The 22,227-nt window shown below is 38.3% G+C and overlaps 1 protein-coding gene across 4 annotated transcripts in view; it reads left to right on the top strand.

The window, feature by feature from the left end:
• The window catches only part of SLC2A9 (solute carrier family 2 member 9), a 119,349-nt gene that overhangs the window by 78,636 nt on the left and 18,486 nt on the right, over window positions 1-22,227 (top strand). For all 4 annotated transcript variants that reach the window (XM_061379639.1, XM_061379638.1, XM_061379637.1 and 1 more), the window contains 2 exons: window positions 1,764-1,865; window positions 4,195-4,270. In XM_061379639.1, the coding sequence (XP_061235623.1) occupies window positions 1,764-1,865; window positions 4,195-4,270 (178 nt within the window). The remainder of the gene's footprint in view (window positions 1-1,763; window positions 1,866-4,194; window positions 4,271-22,227) is intronic.

Genomic DNA, 22,227 nt, shown 5'->3' with positions numbered 1-22,227 from the left:
GTTTGCAAAATGGGTTTGTAAATCATAGTAGAAAATACTTGGCATCTTGTAGAGCCTTTTACAGCGCAGCAGTTGCAGTTTTGGAGTATTTGGACCTCATGAGCACAATGTGAAATGTTAATAACATCAGTGCAGGTCTATTTTAAACATGGCTCTGAAATAAATTCTATTATGGGAGCTGTGGAGGCTGTGTAAAATGAGTTTATCTCCTCATTTAAAGAAATAAAGAATGCTAAAGCTCACCCCAGAGTTGCTTTCTGCAACATCACAGTGTGCATCTCTGATGTGGAAGTCCAGGGTGCGGGATTGGCATGTTTTAAAGCCTGTCTAAAACCTTCTGTTGGACACGGTGCTGTGGGAGAAGTGCTTGCTGCACAAGCAATTTTTTCCCTGGGTGACTTTGTCATTTCCTTTAGTGAATGTCTTCTAGACACTCACAGTGGAAAGGTGCGCACCATCACAGTGAATTAAGGGCCTTACCCCAGATTTCATTTTGGTTGCTCATTTGATCTTTTGCTCAAAGCATGTGTCAAAACCAGATTTCAGTCTCCAGTAAATAGAAAAATGGCAAGCAGTTATGTGATTCTGATTTTGACTTACTTGAACTGGTATATTTCAGTCTTTGTATAATTGTTTCATACTTCTCACATGAAAGCCAGCTGTAATTAGTAATTATAGTGGTTATCAACAAGAATAGTACATCAGCTGTTGCAACCTAAAATAGATATTAGCCTAATTTAATGAGTCAAACTAATACAGACTGTTTCATGCTACACTTTTTCAAGAAAATCTTCATTGTGTTCTTTTCTATAACATAAGTATTCAGATTTTGTGATTGCTTTTAACAAAGTTGATTTAGCTTCAGGCCTTAAATATAAATTCAAAATGTGCATGAGTGCATCAGTATCAGTGTTACAATCACTTATCTGAGCAGTTTTCTGCTGGATGGATTTCTTTTATTTGGATATTCTAATTACATTAAATATCCAAAATCACAACTGTTTCTTCTGTGTTTGAAGAAAAAAGACGTTAAAAATAAATTTTAGATTAATCAAAATCTAATCTATGCTAAAAAGCTTTTAATCTTAAACTTTAAACCTTTTAAGCTTAAATTCAGAGAGATATTGAAATTAATATAGTCAAAATGCAAAAAACAAGGGACAGTAATTTGTTTCAACATTTTGACATTAAAAAAATAAATATTCTAAAAACGTTATTATAGACATTTGGTGTAAATTTGTAAGCAGTTCAATCAATGTACAATTATTTATGCACTGACAAAAAATCAAGCTTCACATAGTTATCTTCATGCTAGTTATTTTCTACAGCTAATGTACACTGCTTGCTGTATTATTGAATTGCTACACAAGAAGCTAAATGTCCTGGTAACTTTGAAATCTACTACATTAACGGTGTTAATCTTGAATTTACAAGTTGCACACTTTTCCTACCTATGTGTTTATATTTGTTCTGTAGTAAGAAATCCAGGCATAAAACGAATACCAAGTACTGCTTTGATTGTTCCCTAGTTTTTTTAATGGTCTCAAATAAGGATGTTGTGCTGACTTGTTTTTTTTGAAGAGGTTGAACTGTGTGAACATAACTGTGAACACAATTATGAGCACATGACAGTTGATACGCATCATAAAACCAGCTCTAATGGTTTTAGTTTTGATGATCACATTTATTAGACGAATGTGCTACATGGTCTGAGTCCTACAGTGCTTCATCAAGGAAATAAAATGCTACTTTTTATTTTCCAGGGCTTAGTTATTGAGCGGCTGGGACGCAGGCCTCTTCTCATTGGAGGTTTTGGGTTGATGGTTGTCTTCTTCGCAGTACTTACCGTCTCTCTGACTTTACAGGTAACACCATGGTTACTCCATATTTTTACTCTCTCTTTCGTATTTTAAATTCAATGTGCTTGATACCAGTTTGCCTCCGCATTCCTACATGAGTCAATCCTTTTAATCAGCTTGGCATAAGGATTGAAAGGTCTGCCTTTTGCTTATTTATGAATTTGCTGGTTCCAAATCACTATGGGCAGCAATAGCAGCTTTTACATTAAAAGCCATGGGAGCTTTGCCACATTCAGTCTCCTTCACTCAAAGATTTATGCATTTATATTATGAGCTATTACAAAGACAATTTTACCCATAGTTGGGTAAATAGTTTACCCATATTGCATGTTTTTATCTTTCTTTGTGATGAAGTCTTCTTGAGATTTTTTTCATACTTTATATGTCATCCTTATTCTTAGGTTTGGATGTTTTTTCCAGTAATAAAAAATGTCCATTTTTACTGCTTCTTTCAAATTACATTTATGATAATTTTTTGAAAATTGAAAGACAGACTTCACAGAACATTTGCATTAGGTTCTCAGTTCTTATTAGCAGTCAGTTCCCTAGCTATTTCAAATGGTCAGAGAAGAATTATTAAACCAATCTAAATACTGATGCCAACACATTATTCCTTGTTTAGCTTCCATTTCTGTAACAATGCATTTTATTTCTGCTCCTGAGGGATTTTGAGAAGTAAAACTGGCATTTGTGATGGCATGGGTTTGGGTGGTCTTTCAAGTTGTGTTCCTGTTGTCATTGATTCCTGTGTCTTGCCATTAATCTGGCTTTCAAATCTTGTTTCTTGGCTAAAGAGAGTCAGTAAGTCAGTCTGACTAGCAGATGTATGCCACACCTTTGCAAAGTTTTATTTGACTTACCTGTATGTACCACACAATAAAGCTTTACTTCACATGCCTGCCATGACAGCTATGAGAGAGCTCTCCATAAGAAAGATGCTATTTCAGGTTTTGTATACTGAGTAAAAAATTCTCTTCCAAGTCTTTTAAAACCTAGTTTGATGCCTGAGCACCTTCAGCTATTGTAAATCTCTGAAGTTTGGGTGCATTTCAGTTTTACTTCCTCTCAGAAGTGTCTCAATCTGTTAAGTATTATAGATTTGCTTTGAACAAAGGACCAGGGTACAAATAAGCTTGACCTCAGAGCAATTTGTATCTACTTCATATTTGTACCTGCTCTCAGTTCCTTTACAGATCTGCATTCTGGTGAAAACTCTAGAGTGCGTAATTCTGATAGATCTACAGGTCTCGTGGTTAATGTTAATGCCTAGGAGACCATGTCTTTCACATAACTAAAGGAATACTCCAGACTGGAAGAAAAAAGGCATTGTAAAATGGGGTTTTATTTAGTACTGAAATAAAAAATTACCTATTTCAGCAAGTATATTTTTACAGTGCTACTCAAGGTAGTACTGTACAAGTACAAGTACAAGCACAAGTACTACATTCATACATATCTTAACTTTGCAAAAATAGTAGAATTCTTATAAAAGCGGCATTCACATTTTGCTGATGGAAAAACCCACTGATGAAGACAGTAAGGAATAGGAATTCATGGCTGCTTCCCATCTGTTATTATTATTATTATCAAGCATTCACATACATGATTAAGAAATAGTGTCCAGAAAACTCAATGGAAATTGCTTATTGTATTTCAAGTTCCTATCATTTACAGGTCCAAATAAAGAAAAATCTCTTTAGAAGTAGGAAAAAAAAATGTGTTGTGAGGAAAGGAGTGGATTCCCTTTTCAATTCCCTTAAATAACCATTTATAGTTTGTTCTTTTTCCCCTGTAGCTGTTGTTTGCATACGTGGCCCTCCCTGTCTGCAAAACCAGATTATGGCTAAAACTCCCTGGACTGTGGCTTTCCCATGCTTTGCTGAGGTTGCTAAGGTTCACATACAGCTGTCATGTCTAGACTTCAGCCCAGCTTTTAACTGTTGAACTTTGAAGCTCCATGAGCCATCATAGTTGCTGGTTTCAAACATGACTGAAACCTCCAAGAAGGATGGAGGTACCAAATCTGTTCAATGAAAAAAAAAAACCTCTTTTCCAGGTCAGCTTGAACTTTAGCATGAGGTGTGAACTTTCAGAGTTGTGGCTTCTGTGGTGCAAGGGCTTGCCTAGTGTTTCTCTACAGGGATTTCACAGAGACCAAGGCCTTTAATACAGATCATGTAATAAGGTTCTATAGAAATACTGTGATTTTCTAAAGTGACCCTTGACTAAATTCTGAAATAGATAAAGAGTAGTGGAAAACACTATTATCTGTGATTTTTTTTAATACTGGTGACATGTACAATGTACTTAATGTAAATGTCTTGTATCTATCCAGAAAACCGTGTACTGGCTTCCTTACCTCAGTATATTTTGCATCCTTGCAATCATTGCATCATTCTGCATTGGACCAGGTATGTCTGTATTTTTTTCATGGGTTTTTGTAAATCAAAACACAGGCATTTTTGCACTGGCACTGTCTTAACAAATCACTTGTAGGGAGCTTTACTTTACCTGTATCTGAAAACCACAAGGGCTCTAAGACAGTGAAAGGTGATAGTAACCCAAAGTGATAGCAATATTCTTGATAATTGGAACTAGATAATCTTAAGGTCCTCTCCAACCCTAATTATTCTATGATTCTATAAAGACCCATGTACATGTGTATTCCCACTTATGTGTTAGCATAATTGAAGACTACTGTCTAAATTGCAGTCAGTACCAAATTATAATGTTAGCTATTATTGGAGGGTTGCTATTATTTTTTATATTTATAAAACCCACTCAGACTGGAAGCTGAGTGTTTTATATATCAGTGCTTGTGTTAGCAGTTCGGTGCTGGTAGGATAAAAATGGAACACTGGTGAAGGGGGAGGAAGGGGTCAGTTGTGCGTTTTTCCTTTCTTCTCTTCCTTTCCGAAGATATGTGCAAGAGGGTTTGCATAGTCCCTTTAGGAAGATGATGGAAAAGGTAGATGTCGTGATGATGAAGATAATTCTTGTCTGTGTTTCAGATCTGATGTACACAGATAACTGCTTTTGTAGGTTGTAATGAGTTTACCAGGACCGTTTTCCCAACCTAGTTTTGATTATTTAGAGATGGATACAGCTTTATAGACAATCCAGGATTCAAAGGTCGTAATTTTTATATTTAATTTTCTATAACAAGGAACATCTTAAACGTATAAAAAAGAAATAAATCCAGACCTTTCTCAGAAGTGTAGAATGAAAAGTCAAGAGCAACAGTGAAGTTTCAGCAAGGGTGATTATGACTGGATAGAAGGGGAAAAATTTTGTATTGAGAGTGGTTAAGCACTTGAAGACTTAGCTTAAAGAGGTCATGAAATATCCATCCTTGGAGCTATTAAAAACTCAGCTGGACAATTCATGAGCAACGGGCTCTGCTTTGAACAGAGGCTGAATTCCAGAAATCACTTACAATCTAAATTTATCCTGTGATTCTAATTGCATCATATCTTTGGAAAATGCATATTAATAGATATGCAAATATTTGCCTGAGTGTTTTTCTAAACAGTATTGTTCTGGCCTTCAGGTACTTGATCAGAATTGGATCCTACAGTTATCAAATAATGAAATGTTAACAAAAAATATTTTCAGATAGATAAAGAGGAATTTAATCCAAATTCAATTCTCCTACAGAATAAGATGTCAAAACAGCACTTAAATTTTCAAATACTCTCTTCCAAACTGTTTTCCACAAAAAGGGGAAAAATCAGCTGCTCTCAGGGAGTTTATTCACAGTTGTTTAGCTGTAAACCTGAAAGTAAGGCTTCTGTAGGCTTCTGTTCCCTTGAGTTTTCATTTTTTTCATGCACCATTTATTGCCTCTTTTTCCTTGTGTAGAGTGACATTAAACATTAATCAACTGTTTGTATATCTTCACCACTTAGATGATCTAATTAATTGATTGTGGTTTATTTTGGGAACTTGTTGCTGATGCTTTGTGTGACTAATGAAACATTGCTGTAATTTCATGGATCCTCTTTTGGAAAAGCTGAGGAAAGCTTATGTTGCTTTAGAGAAAAATGGGAAGAAAAGCAGAATAACCTTTTTTCCACTTGCTTCCTGGAAAATAGTTTGTCACTAATCTCTGTGCTTATTCCCTTTGCATATGGTAGCTGACTGAATAATAGATCTGCCAAGCAGGCTTCACTAGGGGCATTAAGACACCTAATACTGGACAGTAGGTGGCCTATGAAGACTGTTCTTCCTCACCTCCAGCTCTTCTTGCAAGGCAAATACTGCAGAAGATCTTGCAATTCTTTTGTCCTTCTGTAAGGACAAATCTCAGGTTTAACCAAGTCCTTAGAATTGCTGACATATGTTTGTTAGACTTTTTGAAAGAAGAATTCTGTGGAATAGAACTGCTCTTGCATTTGAATGTCTAAGGAAAATGAACTTCTGTTCACTTCTTGAAAACTTCCCTCCCAGTGTTTTAAGTAGCTCAGACAGTTTAAGTGCAGCTACTTGCAACATCAGCCTTCAAATGAGTAAAAATACTCAGTTAAACAAATTGTAAATTTTCCATATTAAAGACATGTTCCAAAGATTTTTAGAACTACAGATCAACATGTTCTTAGATGTTATATTTTCAGCATATTAAGAGTAACCCTTTATATTTCTCCTTCACGTCACCATCCTTCAGAATGGATTCTGGGTTTCTTCATTTAGCTTCTTTCCCTTTACAGATGCTATTCAGGATTTTGTATTGTACTTTGCACTCTTTGGAGCAAAGTGTTGCAGATGTATGCAAGCTTTTGCTTGATATTACTTGCTTCCCACAGAAATTCTTTAAAATGAAGCTTATTTTATGTTTTTTACCATATTCATTAGTTTTAAAGCCAAATGACATCAATACTGTACCAGTAGCTACCTAGTTGGCCTCTTACTGTTTCCTGTGTGCATTCAAACATTTTAAATCATAGAATCATAGAATAGTTAGGGTTGGAAAGGACCTTAAGATCATCAAGTTCCAACCCCCTGCCATGGGCAGGGACACCTCACACTAAACCATGTCACCCAAGGCCTCATCCAACCTGGCCTTGAACACTGCCAGGGATGAAGCATTCACAACTTCCCTGGGCAATCTATTCCAGTGCCTCACCACCCTAACAGGAAAGAATTTCCTCCTTCTATCCAATCTAAACTTCCCCTGTTTAAGTTTTAACCCATTACCCCTTGTCCTATCACTACAGTCCCTAATGAGGAGTCCATCCCCAGCATCCCTATAGGCCCCCTTCAGATACTGGAAGGCTGCTATGAGGTCTCCACGCAGCCTTCTCTTCTCCAGGATGAACAGCCCCAACTTTCTCAGCCTATCTTCATACAGGAGGTGTTCCAGTCCCCTCATCATTCTCGTGGCCCTCCTCTGGACTTGCTCCAATAGTTGTATGTCTTTTTTATGTTGAGGACACCAGAACTGCACACAATACTCCAAGTGAGGTATCACGAGAGCAGAGGGGCAGGATCACCTCCTTCGACCTGCTGGTCACGCTCCTTTTGATGAAGCCCAGGATACGGTTGGCTTTCTGGGCTGCAATCACACACTGCTGGCTCATGTTCATTTTCTCATCGACCAGCAACCCCAAGTCCTTCTCCACAGGGCTGCTCTGAATCTCTTCTCTGCCCAGCCTGTAGCTGTGTCTGGGATTGCTCCGACCCAGGTGTAGGACCTTGCACTTGGCATGGTTAAACTTCATGAGGTTGGCATCAGCCCACCTCACAAGCATGTCAAGGTCCTACTGGATGGCATTCCTTCCCTCCAGCGTATCAACTGAACCACACAGCTTGGTGTCATCGGCAAACTTGCTGAGGGCGCACTCAATCCCACTGTCCATGTCAGCGACAAAGATGTTAAACAAGACTGGTCCCAACATCGATCCTTGAGGGACACCACTCGTTAGTGGTCTCCAGCTGGACATTGAGCCATTGACCACAACTCTTTGCATGCGGCCATCCAGCCAGTTCTTTATCCACCGAGTGGTCCATTCATCAAACCAACGTCTCTGCAATTTAGAGACAAGAATGTCATGTGGGACAGTGTTGAACGCTTTACACAAATCCAGGTAGATGACATCAACTGCTCTACCCCTGTCCACCAGTTCTGTAGCCCCATCATAGAAGGCCACCAAATTGGTCAGGCAGGATTTCTCCTTAGTGAAGCCATGCTGGCTGTCACCAAGCACCTTGTTGTTTTTCATGTGCTTTAGCATGCCTTCCAGGAGAATCTGCTCCAAGATTTTGCCAGGCACAGAGGTGAGACTGACTGGTCTGTAATTCCCCGGGTCATCCATTTTCCCCTTCTTGAAAATGGGGGTTATATTTCCCTTTTCCCAGTCTTTGGGAACTTCACCTGACTGCCATGATTTTTCAAATATGATGGCCAGCAGCTTACCAACTTCATTTGCCAGCTCCTTCAAGACCCGTGGATGGATTTCATCAGGACCCATGGACTTGTGCACGTTCAGATTTTAAAGATGATCTTGAACCATATCCTCTCCTACAGTGGGCCCAAGGTCTTCATTCTCACAGTCCCTACATCTGCCTTCGAAGACTTGGGTGGTGCGATCAGAGCCTTTGCCAGTGAAGACCAAGGCAAAGAAGTCATTCAGAACCTCAGCCTTCTCCAAATCCTGTGTAGCTAGTTCACCTGAGAGCTTCCTGAGGGGGCCTAAGTTCTCCCTAGTCTATTTTTTTGTTTGCTATGTACCTGTAGAATCCCTTCCTGTTATCCTTAATATCCCTAGCCAAATTTAATTCTAACTTGGCCTTAGCTTTCCTAACCTGGTCCCTAGATTCCCAGACAACACCCCTGTACTCTTCCCAGTCCATACTAATGGGAATATCTCAGTAGCACTGAATAGTAATTTTCTTCACGTGAAAATTTTGGTAGTTGACACTTCAGCTGTTGAGAAGAAGTTGTGAAGAATCATAAAGAAACATAAGAAACATAAAATGGACATGGAACTGTTGGAACAAGTCCAGAAGAGGGCCACAAGGATGATCAGGGGACTGGAGCACCTCCCATATGAAGACAGGCTGAGAAAGTTGGGGCTGCTCAGCCTGGAGAAGAGAAGGCTGCGTGGAGACCTCATAGCAGCCTTCCAGTATCTGAAGGGAGCCTATAGGGATGCTGGGGATGGACTCTTCATTAGGGACTGTAGTGATAAGTTAAAACTTAACTGTAGTGTAAGTTAAAACTTAAACAGGGGAAGTTTAGATTGGATATAAGGAGGAAGTTTTTTACTGTTAGGGTGGTGAGGCACTGGAATGATTTGCCCAGGGAAGTTGTGAATGCTCCATCCCTGGCAGTGTTCAAGGCCAGGTTGGATGAGGCCTTGGGTGACATGGTTTAGTGTGAGGTGTCCCTGATTGTGGCAGGGGGGTTGGAACTAAGGTCCTTTCCAACCCTTAAGGTCCTCTTGAGGTTCTTTCCAACCCTAACTCTTCTATGATTCTATGGCTCTATGATTCTACATTCTGATTCCTCTGTAAATTAATAGCGATATTTTAGCTTACTTTAAGAGGGAGAGATTTACCTTCAGTGAATCTCCTCTGTTCTGTTTAGTGGGGTTTAGGAGATTTGAACTACTTTCCTACCCCTTAGCTGGGAGCTAAGAATTTTCTCTTTCAAAAACAGCTTTCATACCTTTCTGGTCAGTAAAAGGGTTTTTCAAAAATAAAATTAATGCATATTTTTATTATTAATTTTCTTATTTTTAAAAGTTTTTAACCTTTTGTAGACATCATGAGTGTCATCTGTTTGGATTGGTTAAACAGGTAATATTGTCATGGTATTATAAGCATTCAGTATCTTATTAAATTCCTCCTGTAGTTATTTAGAGCATTTTAGCATTCTTCAGAGTAAATCCCACAGTTTGTAATGGTTCTGTTGATACAGATCTTAACATTGGTTGAAATACTTTGTGTTTACTGAGCTATTGGTACTTGTAAGAATTATCCCATCTAAAAGCAGTAAATAGCATGAAGAATTAAGGTTATAAAAATACAGCTATAACTTTCTAGAACATAAAATTGCCTTTAAAAATACAGTATTTTCCCTCTCATCAGAACATCTGATTCTTTCTTTATAGCTTAGATGTTGTGTGGTATCCCACTTTCTGATAGCATATGCATGAGTCCCATCTGCTCCCTTTACAGCTAGGATCAGCTGTTACTATAAACTGTGGGGGGGTTTATTTGTTTCATTTTTCTGAACTTGGTTTTTCAGCTTGCAGATGTGTTTCTAGGCATATTGCTAAGGACTGAAACAGTAATATTAACAACAGGTAGATTCCGGCACGTGTTTGGTTTGGTACTTATCCTATCAAAAGACAAACAGCAGAAAGCTTTCATTTACTAAATGTTAAAGGAACCCTTATGATCAGGATAGTCAATCTATGATCTGACAGAAAAATACCCTTCAGAAATAGCTTATTGTTTTATAGATTAGGAAGCCATACTGTTCCAGACAGTTGCTTCATTGTGCTTATTTGGTTAATTATACACAAATGAAGGTGTTTGGTTGCAGAGAAACATGCTGCTTTCCAGTATTACTTGTGATTCGGGAACATGTTAGTAAATAGTTTCACAGTTTTCTCTTCAAGCAGAAGGTAGAAGCTTAATGCGAATGTTTTTCTTGGTCACACATTTGACACGAAACAGGCATAGGATACATCTCAACTGAAGAATTGTCATACATCAAAGAGTAAATAGAAAGGACTGGGGGGATTGGTTCTGGCTCCTAAGGAAGCAAGAAGCAAGAACTCAAAAATCAATAGAGGAAACAAATCAAAGTAAAATAGTAAGAGAGCATTTTCAGTACCTCCACAAAGCATTTTTGCTCTTAATATTAGGGGTCATGAGTAAATGTATTGATTTGGAATGCCTTTACTGAGTGGGCAAACAGTGTGCAGCTCCTTGGGGATTTGGGTAGTGATAGATTGGCTGAGATACATGCAAAATGTCTTCCTTCTTTAACTTTGTCTTAGATATCATTTAAGAAAAAAAAAAGAAGCTAAAAGCAGTTATCCCTACTTTTGTCCCGTTTAAAGCTGTGTGGCTGCCTGTTCATGAGCACTGAACATGGGCATGTTGACCTTTGCAGAATGGGTTTCTCTTTCCCAAAACCACACTAAAATCTAACTTAAACAGCTACAGAGCTGGTTCTGCTCATTTTCATCTGTTTAGTTGATCTCCCAGTTCCCTCGCTGTGACTTCGCAACAGCTGCTGCACAAACAAGTAATTTTTTATTTTGCCAGGTGAATTGAAAAATATCTGTATGTATGTGTGTGCATTGGGTGATTTCAGACAGTTTTATAAAGCTGCTGGACATTGGCGTCTTCAATCTACCAGCCAGATAGTTTAACAACTAACAAAACAAACCCAACTGGCTCAATGTGTGCAATCCAGTTTCCTTATTTGCCTGTGGGTGTGACCCCACTTTCCAGGGAGACTGTCAAGTATTTTGGGGTGAGGAGCTTGCAGTCTTTGTTTTTGATGTTTTCCAATTTGTATTAAACAGATAAATGTTCAATCTCTGAACCACAGAACGGCTCTTTTGCCATGTGTCAAGAGATTCATCCAGATGACGGAAACAAAACAATAACTGATTTAGTTGGGGATTGCAACAGTGTTGCATGGACTTCCAGATAACCTTCCCAATGGAAATAAGCTTGTTGAAACTACAGTCAGACCTTGAGAACTTTGGAAACTTGACATAAAGCATTCCCATATGTTATCTTTGTATGAACAGCTTTATTAATATTTGTTCCTTAGAAGAATATTCCATTTAAGTGTAATGCCTTTATATCAAGTTTTGATAAACAGAGAAGGCAGTGCTGCTAAGAAGGGAAAGGAAACTATGGTGAGGGACATTAGGTATAATGCCTGTCTAAACTAAATGAAAGAGTGGGAGGAGGTGGACTGTTTTAATAATATACCTGGCTTTGAAGTATTCCTTCTTTTATCACCTTCTTCCAGAAACTGAAAAAGTATTGTCTCTTTCAAATCAAATCTTTTCAAATTTGGTGGCTCTAGAAACACAGTAAACTGAAGCACTGGACTTATTTTACCTTTGGGAATAAATAGAAATAACCCAAGAAAGACCCTATTGTTGCAATAAAATCTGTAGAAGGTGTTTATGTAGCAGAAGCATGTTGCTTTTTTTTCGATCTCTGTAGCTGGGAGGGAGGTTGGCATAGGCATACAAACCACACAGGCATACATATCGCACAGGCATGTGGTAATGTTCCTTCTTCCACTGAACATTCCCCAGGACTTTGGAGTCCTCTAGAAGGTAAATAATTAATCAGGTTTTATTACAGCAAGGAGTAACACCAGTGAAATTCCCAAAAATATGAGGAGTTGCTTTTATATCCACTGCCTGATTATGATAACTCAAACCATTTTTGTGCTGGAAATTTGTGTTATTTTGATGGCATTTCAAGTTTGAGATTAGTGATTTCATTGAAATCTCATTTCATCTTTCATGTTTTAGCCACTTCAAAAGTAGGACGTTTATAGCTACATGCAGTTGGAGACAAAAAGAGGCTTAGAAACTCAGGAATAAGGTGAGGATTTAGGGTTGTCTGAAAATGCTGGTTACCTAAGAGTAAATATAAGAATGATACCCGTATCACATGTCAAGCTGTAAGTTTCACATATCAAGCTGTTTATATTTTATGTCATTTGAAAGATTGCTTTATATTAACACTATATATGCACATTCTTTTATATATTTTCTTAGAGACCTAATGCATCATATTGTCATGCAATATCTCTGTATTGAATGTCAAAAATGCTTATTATGTTGTCATGTGTTATGTCATCATTTTTGAGATGGTGACTTAGAACTGAATGTTGGAGCACAAAACTGCTCATGCAGCAGTTAGCACAGGAAAGCTGCAAAGAAGGGCTACTGTGAGGGTGAAGAAAATAGATTTTTATGTGAAAAGACACAGAATAACTTTAGAGTGTCTGGCAAAGACTGAGAATATGATTTCTGTTGCTAAATACATAGGCAAAATGGAAAATAACACTGAGAGGGAGAATAAGCTTAAGGCAGCTGCAGAAAATAACAACAAAGACCCAAACTTAAGTAGTAGCTAGCCATCAATAAATTTAGAACAGAAATTGGAAGAAAGCTTCTAGCAACTTGAAGAGTTGAGTTCTGTACCAGCTTCTCAATGGAAACAGGGAAAAGAAACTAAACAAATGAGTTTTATAAATGAAATACTTCCTAAAACAACTGAGAATTGGATTTGAACCAGGTGATTCTGTCTGATCCTGAGTTCCTTTAAGACCTGTGGTTTTCCTTCATCTCTAATGGCTTGATCCTCTGTACAAATCCTTTATTTGTTTCTGTTTGTCAAAAGCCCATGTGTCTGCAAAGATGAGTATGTTGTTAGTGGGTTGTTCTAGCTGGTTATTACATACAGGATTCAGCCCGCAACTTAGTTTGCATCAATAAAGGCTACTTTTTAATCACTTTCACCACAGTGAAAAGAAAGGAAGAGTCTCTGGTTAACCCTTACACAGTGGCATCAGGGGGTCTGACTTTACTATCTTATGCTGTGTCCTAAATCCTGCAGGTATTTCAGTGGATGAGTAGCACTTTTCTTCAGAAGTCCTGCCAACTTGACTGGAGTTTGTGTAAGGCTGAATTTAGTGTGAATAAGATCAAACATGGACCTGTGTGATTTTGGTTCAATTCTTACTTTTATAAGAAGCTCCTATTCAGAATGTATAAGGATGATAAAATCAAACCAGTGGTATGTTTCCAGTCACATTCTTATTGCAGAAAAGGGAAATAAATAAAATTCACACTCGGGTGGAATTTGAAAAAATAGTAATTTTATGGTAGTAAGAGCTGCATTTTTCAGCAGTAACATTTTTTAGCAGTTGCATTTTTCAGACACAGCTAAGAAACATTAACAAACCAGATGATTTCAGAAAACTGTTTCACTTATATTTGTCTCTTTTTTGAGAGTTTTGTGAGTTTTATAATACTTGTCAGGGCTTATAGAATATGAGTGAAATCTTTCCTAGTGCAGCTGAACACAGATATATGATAATGGTATATGTGTTAAACTGATATTATGGGGATTTATGGAATGTGAGTGAAATCTTTCCTAGCACAGCTCAACACAGATATGATAGAAACATGACAATGGTATACTCAGTATGTGTTAAACTGACATTATGAAGTAAACAAAAGAAAACTCAGAGGAAATCATTTCAGTGCCCCAAGGTGTATCAAAGATATTTTGGTATTTAAAGTTTAAATCAGCCTGTGTTCTTACTCTGAATGCCAACGTGCAGCTACATTGACAGCAGAGCAGTTGTGACGAAAGGGTCACTTTGAAAGTCATGAGGTTTGTTCAATCTGAAATGCCATCAGGGAACAAAAAAAATCTTCTCTTGGATGTGAAACACAAACAGAGGTGTGATAGCACATATGTAGACATTAAAGTACTGAACTGAAAGGCAGCATCACTGTTATTGCCTGACACAGGCATTTACAGAAGCTGTGTGTGATGTTTTAGCTTCTTCTCTTCAGTGGGATGTAAGAATTTCTAATGCTCATGGCCTCCCACAGGGATGTTCTTCTAGTTCATTTTGAAGAAGAGTTTGGAGCTTGCTTGACTGGAAGAATCCTCTTTGTATTAGAAAAATGTATGTCTGATGTTAAAAAGAAACAAATAAACCTGTGGTACTGTGTTCTTAATTAGAAAGTCGTAGATTTGAAAGCTGAGGTTAATATCAAAATTTCTTCTGTAGACTAGAAGCCTTTAGAGTCTTTCCAGCAGATAAGTATCCTTTGATAATGTCAGATAGTTCCTGCATTAGTTATGTAGGGTATTTGTGCAGAAATAACCTTTAGTTTTCCCAGGTATTTAAGAAAGTTTGGTCTGCTGATAATTCTAAGGCTTTTGTGGGCACAGTAGTAGATTTAAAACTTGCTGCGCTAAAGGCAATTAAATATTCCAAACGAGAGTTACAATTCAGTTCAGGAACACATAATAATCTCAAGATACATAATTATCATGCCATAGGGGACCTCTGGCCCCATCTGCTGACTGTTGTGCCGCTCCATTGCTGCAGACTGCCATCCAGCCTTAGGGTTGGCATTTTAGCCTCCCAGTTGCCAGCATGGCCATCACAGCCTGACATGTTAATGCCATTGCTTTAGTTTCCTGTGCTCGAAGCACAGCAGCAGGAGAATGGATCTATCTTTCTTTTTCTGGTTTTCTCTAACAATAAAAAAAGCTCCTGCTTACATTGAGGGCAGGAGTATTTTCATCTGCTGCTAAGTCAAGGAGATGAAAGGATGGGAAATTTAAGGGCTTCACATGAGACCTTCTCCTTTGGTTGCATTTCAGTGAATAAACTGAGGTTTGGGTTTGTTAAATAAAACTAGAATTGTTTTAAATCTGGCTGCATCTTCATTGAATTTTTGAAAGGAGGAAAATAACATGCCCCTTGAATATATTAAATACAGTGTAATTCAACATATATGTTGGGATTAATACCTGGTTTATGTTTTGTTTGAATACTTCTCTCTTTAAAGAGCAGCATAGAGTAAATGTGCAGCTTTTAACAGTTCTGTTGCAGAAGTGATTTCAATTCTTTATAATTAGTGGAAGTTCTAAAGAAATATTAATGCCTAGTATTTGAAAGATAACCAGATCTGTTGGGTAAAGGAATTGCTGCAGATGACACATGGAATTCGTAGCAGCAGGAAAATTTATGAACTTTATGTCTTTAACAATCGATTTTACAAATTATCTTAATTGAAGCTTTCAAAATGTGAATGCTTTGACACTTGGGAGCACTCCCTTTACCTGCAGTAGCATGTTTTCCTGAAAGATCATTACTTAGTGATGGCTCACAAGTCTCACACTTAAGAAATTTGACTGATGGCTTGGCTTCGCAAGTGAAGATTTGGGAAGGGTTTTACCCACACTCACTACTAGCACGATGACCAAGGGCATGTGGGATATGCAAATCTCGTTAGAAAAAAGGCTGCTTAGGCAATCAGGAAGTTTCCCACCAGGACTGTCAACTCCTGGGGCAACCTCGAGCGACCCATGCTCTGATCCGCCCGCATGCAAGGTTGGATCTGCAGCTTCCCATGCACCTTGTCACCTGCCGATTCGACCCTCACCTGTCCATACAGACAAGTGAGAGTAAACCCCTCCAGCCTGCTCAGTGGATTTTTCAGGTGAGGCACAGCGTGCACAGAACTGGACCCACCCTTTACCCCTGAGGTTTAACTGCCATGGCCTAGCTAGCTAGGATGGTGACAGCAAAGTCCTCAGGTCATAGGTTTTGTGAGAGTGTCCATCTCTTAGATGGAAGAACTTACAAGGCTAGATGAGCTTCACCTGCCCGGGTTTGAAGATAGGAGTTTTCCTTCTTCTATGAGGAAGGCCTGTCTTTGCTAATGAAGATTGAGGAAGGGCTTTAACCCACGCATTCTGAACAAGACTGTCACCTCCTGGGTCAGTATCGAGCAACCGATGACAACAGTACAACATCACGCATCTAGGCAGGCTTATGACTTAGAGGCATTTAGTCATAAGCCCTCAGATGGTAGCCTCATGCCAGTGGCTCCTCAGCCAAGCGCACACACCAGGGTCTGAGCCTGCGGTTCCTCTCATACTGAGCAGGATTACTATTGCAGCAACGCATCATCAGTAGGGTAAAACTAACCTGTCTCATGACGGTCTAATCCCAGCTCACGTTCACTATTAGTGGGTGAACAATCCAACACTTGGTGAATTTTGCTTCGCAATGATAGGAAAAGCTGACAGCGAAGGATCAAAAAGAGACATCGCTATGAACACTTGGCCACCACAAGCCAGTTATCACTGTGGTAACTTTTCTGACACCTCCTGCTTAAAACCCCCAAAACCAGAAACTTACTGCTGGAAAAACACACCCGTGTGTCTTAGAGCTTCATGTAACCATGAAAAATTGATTTATTAAAAAACTGCAAAAGCAACTTAAGTACATTATTCAGATTAATGGGGACTGAATAGAGAAAGCCCAGTACAAAATACATTGTTTCTTCTGTGAATTTGTATAAAAGATTTATATTTACAAAAATGCAAACTAATAAATATATAGAACACAATGTGCAGAACTAATATAAGGCAATAAAAATGTTTGTTTTCCTTGTGCCCAGGCACGGTGAGCAACAAAGAAAAGCTGTAAGTTCACCTCAGCTATTTTTTGGCTAAGCTCCATGACCAGCATTGAAATGCAAATGTTAATAATTTTGCGTTGCAATGAAAGTTGATCTAGGGTCTAGGTAGTGTTTCTTGGTAGCCAGACTACTGTGTAGAAAGCTAAATAAACAGCAGTAGGAGACTTTCAGGGGAAAAAATGAGTCAGAAGAACAACTACAGGGGTAGTTTGGTGGTGTCAGTTTGACCAAGTAAGCAGTTATGTGCTTTGAATCTCCAGATGTTATTTGTCCTACTCCAGAAACTTCACTTTTTTTTGGAACAATTGGCTATGGCTTTGGCGACTTCTTTCTGAATTTTGTTAGAGAGAAGGTTTACATCTTTCATCGCAGCAAGACTGTTACTGTCTTTCTTCAAGCTGGTACTTCTAGTCAAAGGGCACCCTCTGGCTCTTTAGTTTTCTTTCCTGTTTGCTAGCAGATACTGCTAAATTGTTATACGCATTTCACTTATAAGCCACAGTAAGAAACACTTACTGCTCTCTCTACCTTGTCTACCATCCTAGAGAAGCAGACAGATTCTTAAATTACTGGCATTTGAGGCCCCATATCCTAAAAACTTCAACAGTTTCCAGAAATCATACATAGTGAAAAGGTGGTCTATTACCCATCTGAAACACGAGAAGAGGGAGAGACTCTTCTGTCCCAGCTTCTCTGAAAATTTGGTCCACTATTTTTACCCTCACGGTCTTTCAGGATGAATGCAGCTGTACAATGATGTAATTGTGCACAGCCACTGTGGTTAATTTGTTTATTAAAGTATTTCGTGAGGAAAGCCTGACATGCCACACTGAGTTTTCAGGACTGCTTTAGTGTGCATAAGTTCACAACCAGCAGCATTTTGTGCTAAAGGGCTGTCAACCTGAATTCCTGACAGGGAAATCATGTCTGATGACTTTGTAATTCTTGTAGAAGTAATAAGCCTAGACTAGGTAGGGATTGCATTTTTATCAGTTTTCAGTCCTGCCATAGTGATGTGACTGTATGAATATTTCACTTACCCAAGACTGAACACACTTGTGAGTCTTTAATTCAGATATTTCCATAATACTGCCATTTTTACAAGGGATGAAAATGTAAGAGACACTTCTGTGCTTTTATGAAAGGAAAAACTCTCTCATCATTGTTTTTAATAATGTAATATTAACAGAAGTGATGTTAATCAGTGTCTGATCTTCCTTGTTACTGAGAACACTTATAAAATGAATTATATCATAAAGACTTATTCATAGCTCAGTAAAGAAATTTTTTTCTTCACATTCAAATAGAAGAACAGAAAGTCAGGCTATAATTAGGATTCTGATATTATAAAATGAGTCTGAAAATATAGCAGAAATGTTTAAAAGACTATTTACATGTAGTTAAAAGTTGAGTGCAATTCTTAAGTGCATTTTGTTCTTCAGTAGTTATGCAGAATTATAATGATGAAGCAAAAGAAAATATTACAAAGCACCACAATAGAAATTTAATGTTGATGCTCAGTTTTTATTTAAAAAAAACCCAAAACAGCCAACACACAAAAAAGAATTCAAACAACAATAACAGTAATGATAATAAAAAATAATTACAAAATATCCCACCAGACTGAAAATGTTACCAAAACACCAAAAAAAGATGTAGTGGATTTGTACCGCAGTTGGCAGAATGGCCTATCGGGACTACTGGTTTCTATTACAATTTAAAAAGTAAGTGAGGAAAAGCCATTAAAAATTGAATATATTACCCAGGCTTCTAGGCAACAGTTGTATTTAAAAGGTTACAAAGCACCTCTTTAAAGATTAAAAGATGTATTTTGCAAAATTCTTACTCTATCCATTGACCCATAGAGATGGAAGAAACTCAGTAGTTGCATTGCATCCCCCACTGGCAGTACTCTTGCAGTCTATTTTCCCATTGGCTTAATGATGATTTTGGGGGTGTTTGGTTGGTTGAGGATTTTGTTTGTTGTTTTGTTGTTTGGGGCGGTGGAGAGGGATGTTACAGCTAAAGTCTGGCTAGAAACTAACAGTCTTTTGCTCTTTCACCGAAGAGCATTGAGTTTTCTTCCAGGATCTTTGTCTCACTTCTGTTGCTCCTTTCCGACAGCTACCCTCTAGAGTTGTCTTTTGCCCCTTGAATTGCAAATACTGAAGCCTTTCACTAGGACAATACTGTATCTCCCAACCCTATTAGGATATATCAGTCTTCTCTGCATGTCTTGCCTTGCAGTCAAAAGCTGTTTTGCTTGATCTTGTTTAGAGGTACACAGATTTTTTTTTTTTTTTTTTTTTCCAAAACAGAGCATTGTTCCAAAGTGTTTGTCTGTTTTACCAAAACATCTCACTGGAAAGATTCCTTCCCTCCAGTCAGGGAGTTGGGAAGTCTAGGAGCTCTTACCCTAGTCAGGGCTCTCAGGATTTCCAGAGTCCCTTCTGCACAGGTAGTATTTGGAGTGCTGCATCGTGCAGGAGGCCATGAGGCTGTGTGGCCATGGATAGTCCTCCTGGGGGGGCTGGGAGCCCTGTGGCTGGCTGTGGAGCCACTGCCTGAACACAGAGTTTTGTCCTGAGTCTGTGTTGGAAAGGCTTAAGGAGAATTCCTTTCTTTTTACTGGTTCTGAGGGCACAAAGTTCTCATCACCTCTAGAGGTGATTTATCAATGTAATAAATCTCTCTGATGTGTATTAGGCATATATTCTTTTAGCAGTCTCCTTTCATAAACCATATATATAGCTGTGACTTCAACTCCCAGTTGGGTACTAGATACAAACAGAATGAGGACCTGAATATTTTTCTTCCTCTTCTTTGTCCTCTGTATTCACATTTTTGCACTGAATCAAGTAACTTCTGTTAAGCAGTCTCTGTAACAGTTCACTGAACAAAACTCTAAGTATATTTACTTAATTCTTCATAAGAAAACATGTTGATGTCTGTGCAAATTTAAATATATATTTGAAAATCTGCAGCACATATTCTAGGAATATTAATTCTCTTCTAGCATTCCAATTTCACATATGAAAGACAATTGCATGGAGATTCTGGACATTTACCAGAGCACAACATTAATTCTAAATGTAACTGGACTAATTGTGGAGGGAAATGAATAAAATATACAGATACAGTATTGTTGCATGACTAATTGGATTGTGTGGGTTTAATCTAGTTTCATCAAAAAGCCCATTGATACACAAGTCCTGCAATAAGAGATTTGTAGTTTCCAATAGATGTAGCATGTTCACAGGTATAACAGTCTTTAATGGCACCACTTTCTTCCATTGTGTTCACTGCAATGCTGAAAAGAACAAAGTACTCGAAATGAATCACTGTAATTATTGTGGTCAATGCATTACCTCTTTAGATTCGTGTTCAGAAGCTACCTTGCTGAAAACTCCTACAGGAAATGCTAATACATATTTTTGAGCTTATGATCAGAGCTAAGATAAAGCTGTTTCACTGAAAATTGCATGGAAAGCCTCCCAGTGAAATGCTAATGCCAGGTTCATCTCTCATAAGCAAGACATCAGTTAGCTTTTTGGTGAAATTATTTCACCCACGTTCAAATGCATATTAAAGTTGCAAATCCATGACAAAATGTTTAAAGACTGTTTCAAAAAATACAGTGGTTTGGTTAGATTGCTTTTGGCTGTGGTTTCCAAGCATCCAGGTTTGAACACAGGCCAGTATGGACCCATCTAGCGTAATGATTATATAGGGGACCTTGCAAGGAGTCTGACTCTCTAAGAAGTAGTTGATGAGACACCATAATATTGTGATCTCTGCAGCCCACACCCAACTGACATAGTGAAAGCATACTACACCTTCTTTCAACACTCTGATTTCTATCTCAAGCCAAGTTCCAGGAGAAAAGGTGTCCTTGAGCATATCTCTGGCACCCTGAGGTGAGTGGGTCTGGATACCTGGGGCTATAGGTTCAGCTGATCTCAGGTGCCTTCCTTGTTTGTGTCTTAAGGCTTTACCTTTTTCTTTCAGTTTGCCCAAATTTCTTGTTCACTCAGTTGTGGAGTGTGTTCTTCACAGTGGTATGGCTCTTGGCAGGTGTTTGCACCCCTTGCTCTGCATCCTAGGAATGTCAAGTCTCTGCTCTTCCAGGCATATAATATACAGCAATGACCTCTCTTCTTTCAGTTTCTGACACACCTGTTGCTTTTCAGGCTCTTTGGTTCCTTTGTATAATTCCTCTTAACTCATCCCCCTACAGAAAATTACTTCCTCTGGTTTGTGATGTTATGCATATGGTTATCTATGTCACAGGAAAGTTTGGAGAGCTGTCAGTGCCACCTTTCCCATTTCTTTACGGATCATTTAAAAGAGCTCAGAAGAGATGCTAATTTTTTTCTTTTTTTTTTTTTTCTAAACTTTGCAAAATACAAATTTTACTGTCACTATTTTTCAAATTAGATGGAAGAGCTTTTGTGGCAAGTGTGACTAATAATAAATTTTAGTAATGATTAATTTGTATCTAGAAATTACATTTGAATTTCAAGGAACCTTTTTCCAGGATAGTGCCCATGAATTTTTTATTTCTGTAATATTTGTGCTTTCTGATCTTTTCCTGGCCTTTTGTATCTTTTTTGTTGTTGGGGTTTTTTTTCCCTCTGGCTTTTTTCCTCCCTTGTACATTGTGTGTTTTCCCAAATAGATCTCGAACAGCATTTTTTATTATACTGACAGGAACAGCAGCACCTCTGTAAACTGTCCTACAGCAAAGGCATGACAGAATAAATGATCATAAATAAATCATCTTACGTGAGTTCTGTGCTTCCAGTTCTTCAGTTCCTCTCTCCAAGGGGCAAGTCCCCTGGCAAAACTCTGCCCCATGTGGCATTTGAGACCTAAAACAGATGCTGACAGAACATATGTGATTACCATATCTTAGGATTTAAACCCAAAACTGAAGCATGTGATAGAATAGGCACTGGAAGCCATCAAGGATTGATGGACCACATGTTGCTTGAATTTTGTTTAGTTTTGCATGTTTTCCTGCTTATTCTGCATGTTCGAAAGGTCTATTGGGAGAGGTCACTTTTTTAGTCACTGTATTCATATACTGCTTGTAGAAAGTCACTAAGCTGCTGTTCGGATGCCTCTGTACATTTTTT

The sequence above is a fragment of the Neopsephotus bourkii genome, unplaced genomic scaffold (genome assembly GCF_033783945.1).
Source record: "Neopsephotus bourkii isolate Nb327-2 ecotype Australia unplaced genomic scaffold, CSIRO-AGI_Nbou_v1 NB_1780, whole genome shotgun sequence".
In the NCBI taxonomy this organism is placed as follows: Eukaryota; Metazoa; Chordata; class Aves; order Psittaciformes; family Psittacidae; genus Neopsephotus; species Neopsephotus bourkii.
This window is presented reverse-complemented; position numbering and strand designations above follow the sequence as displayed.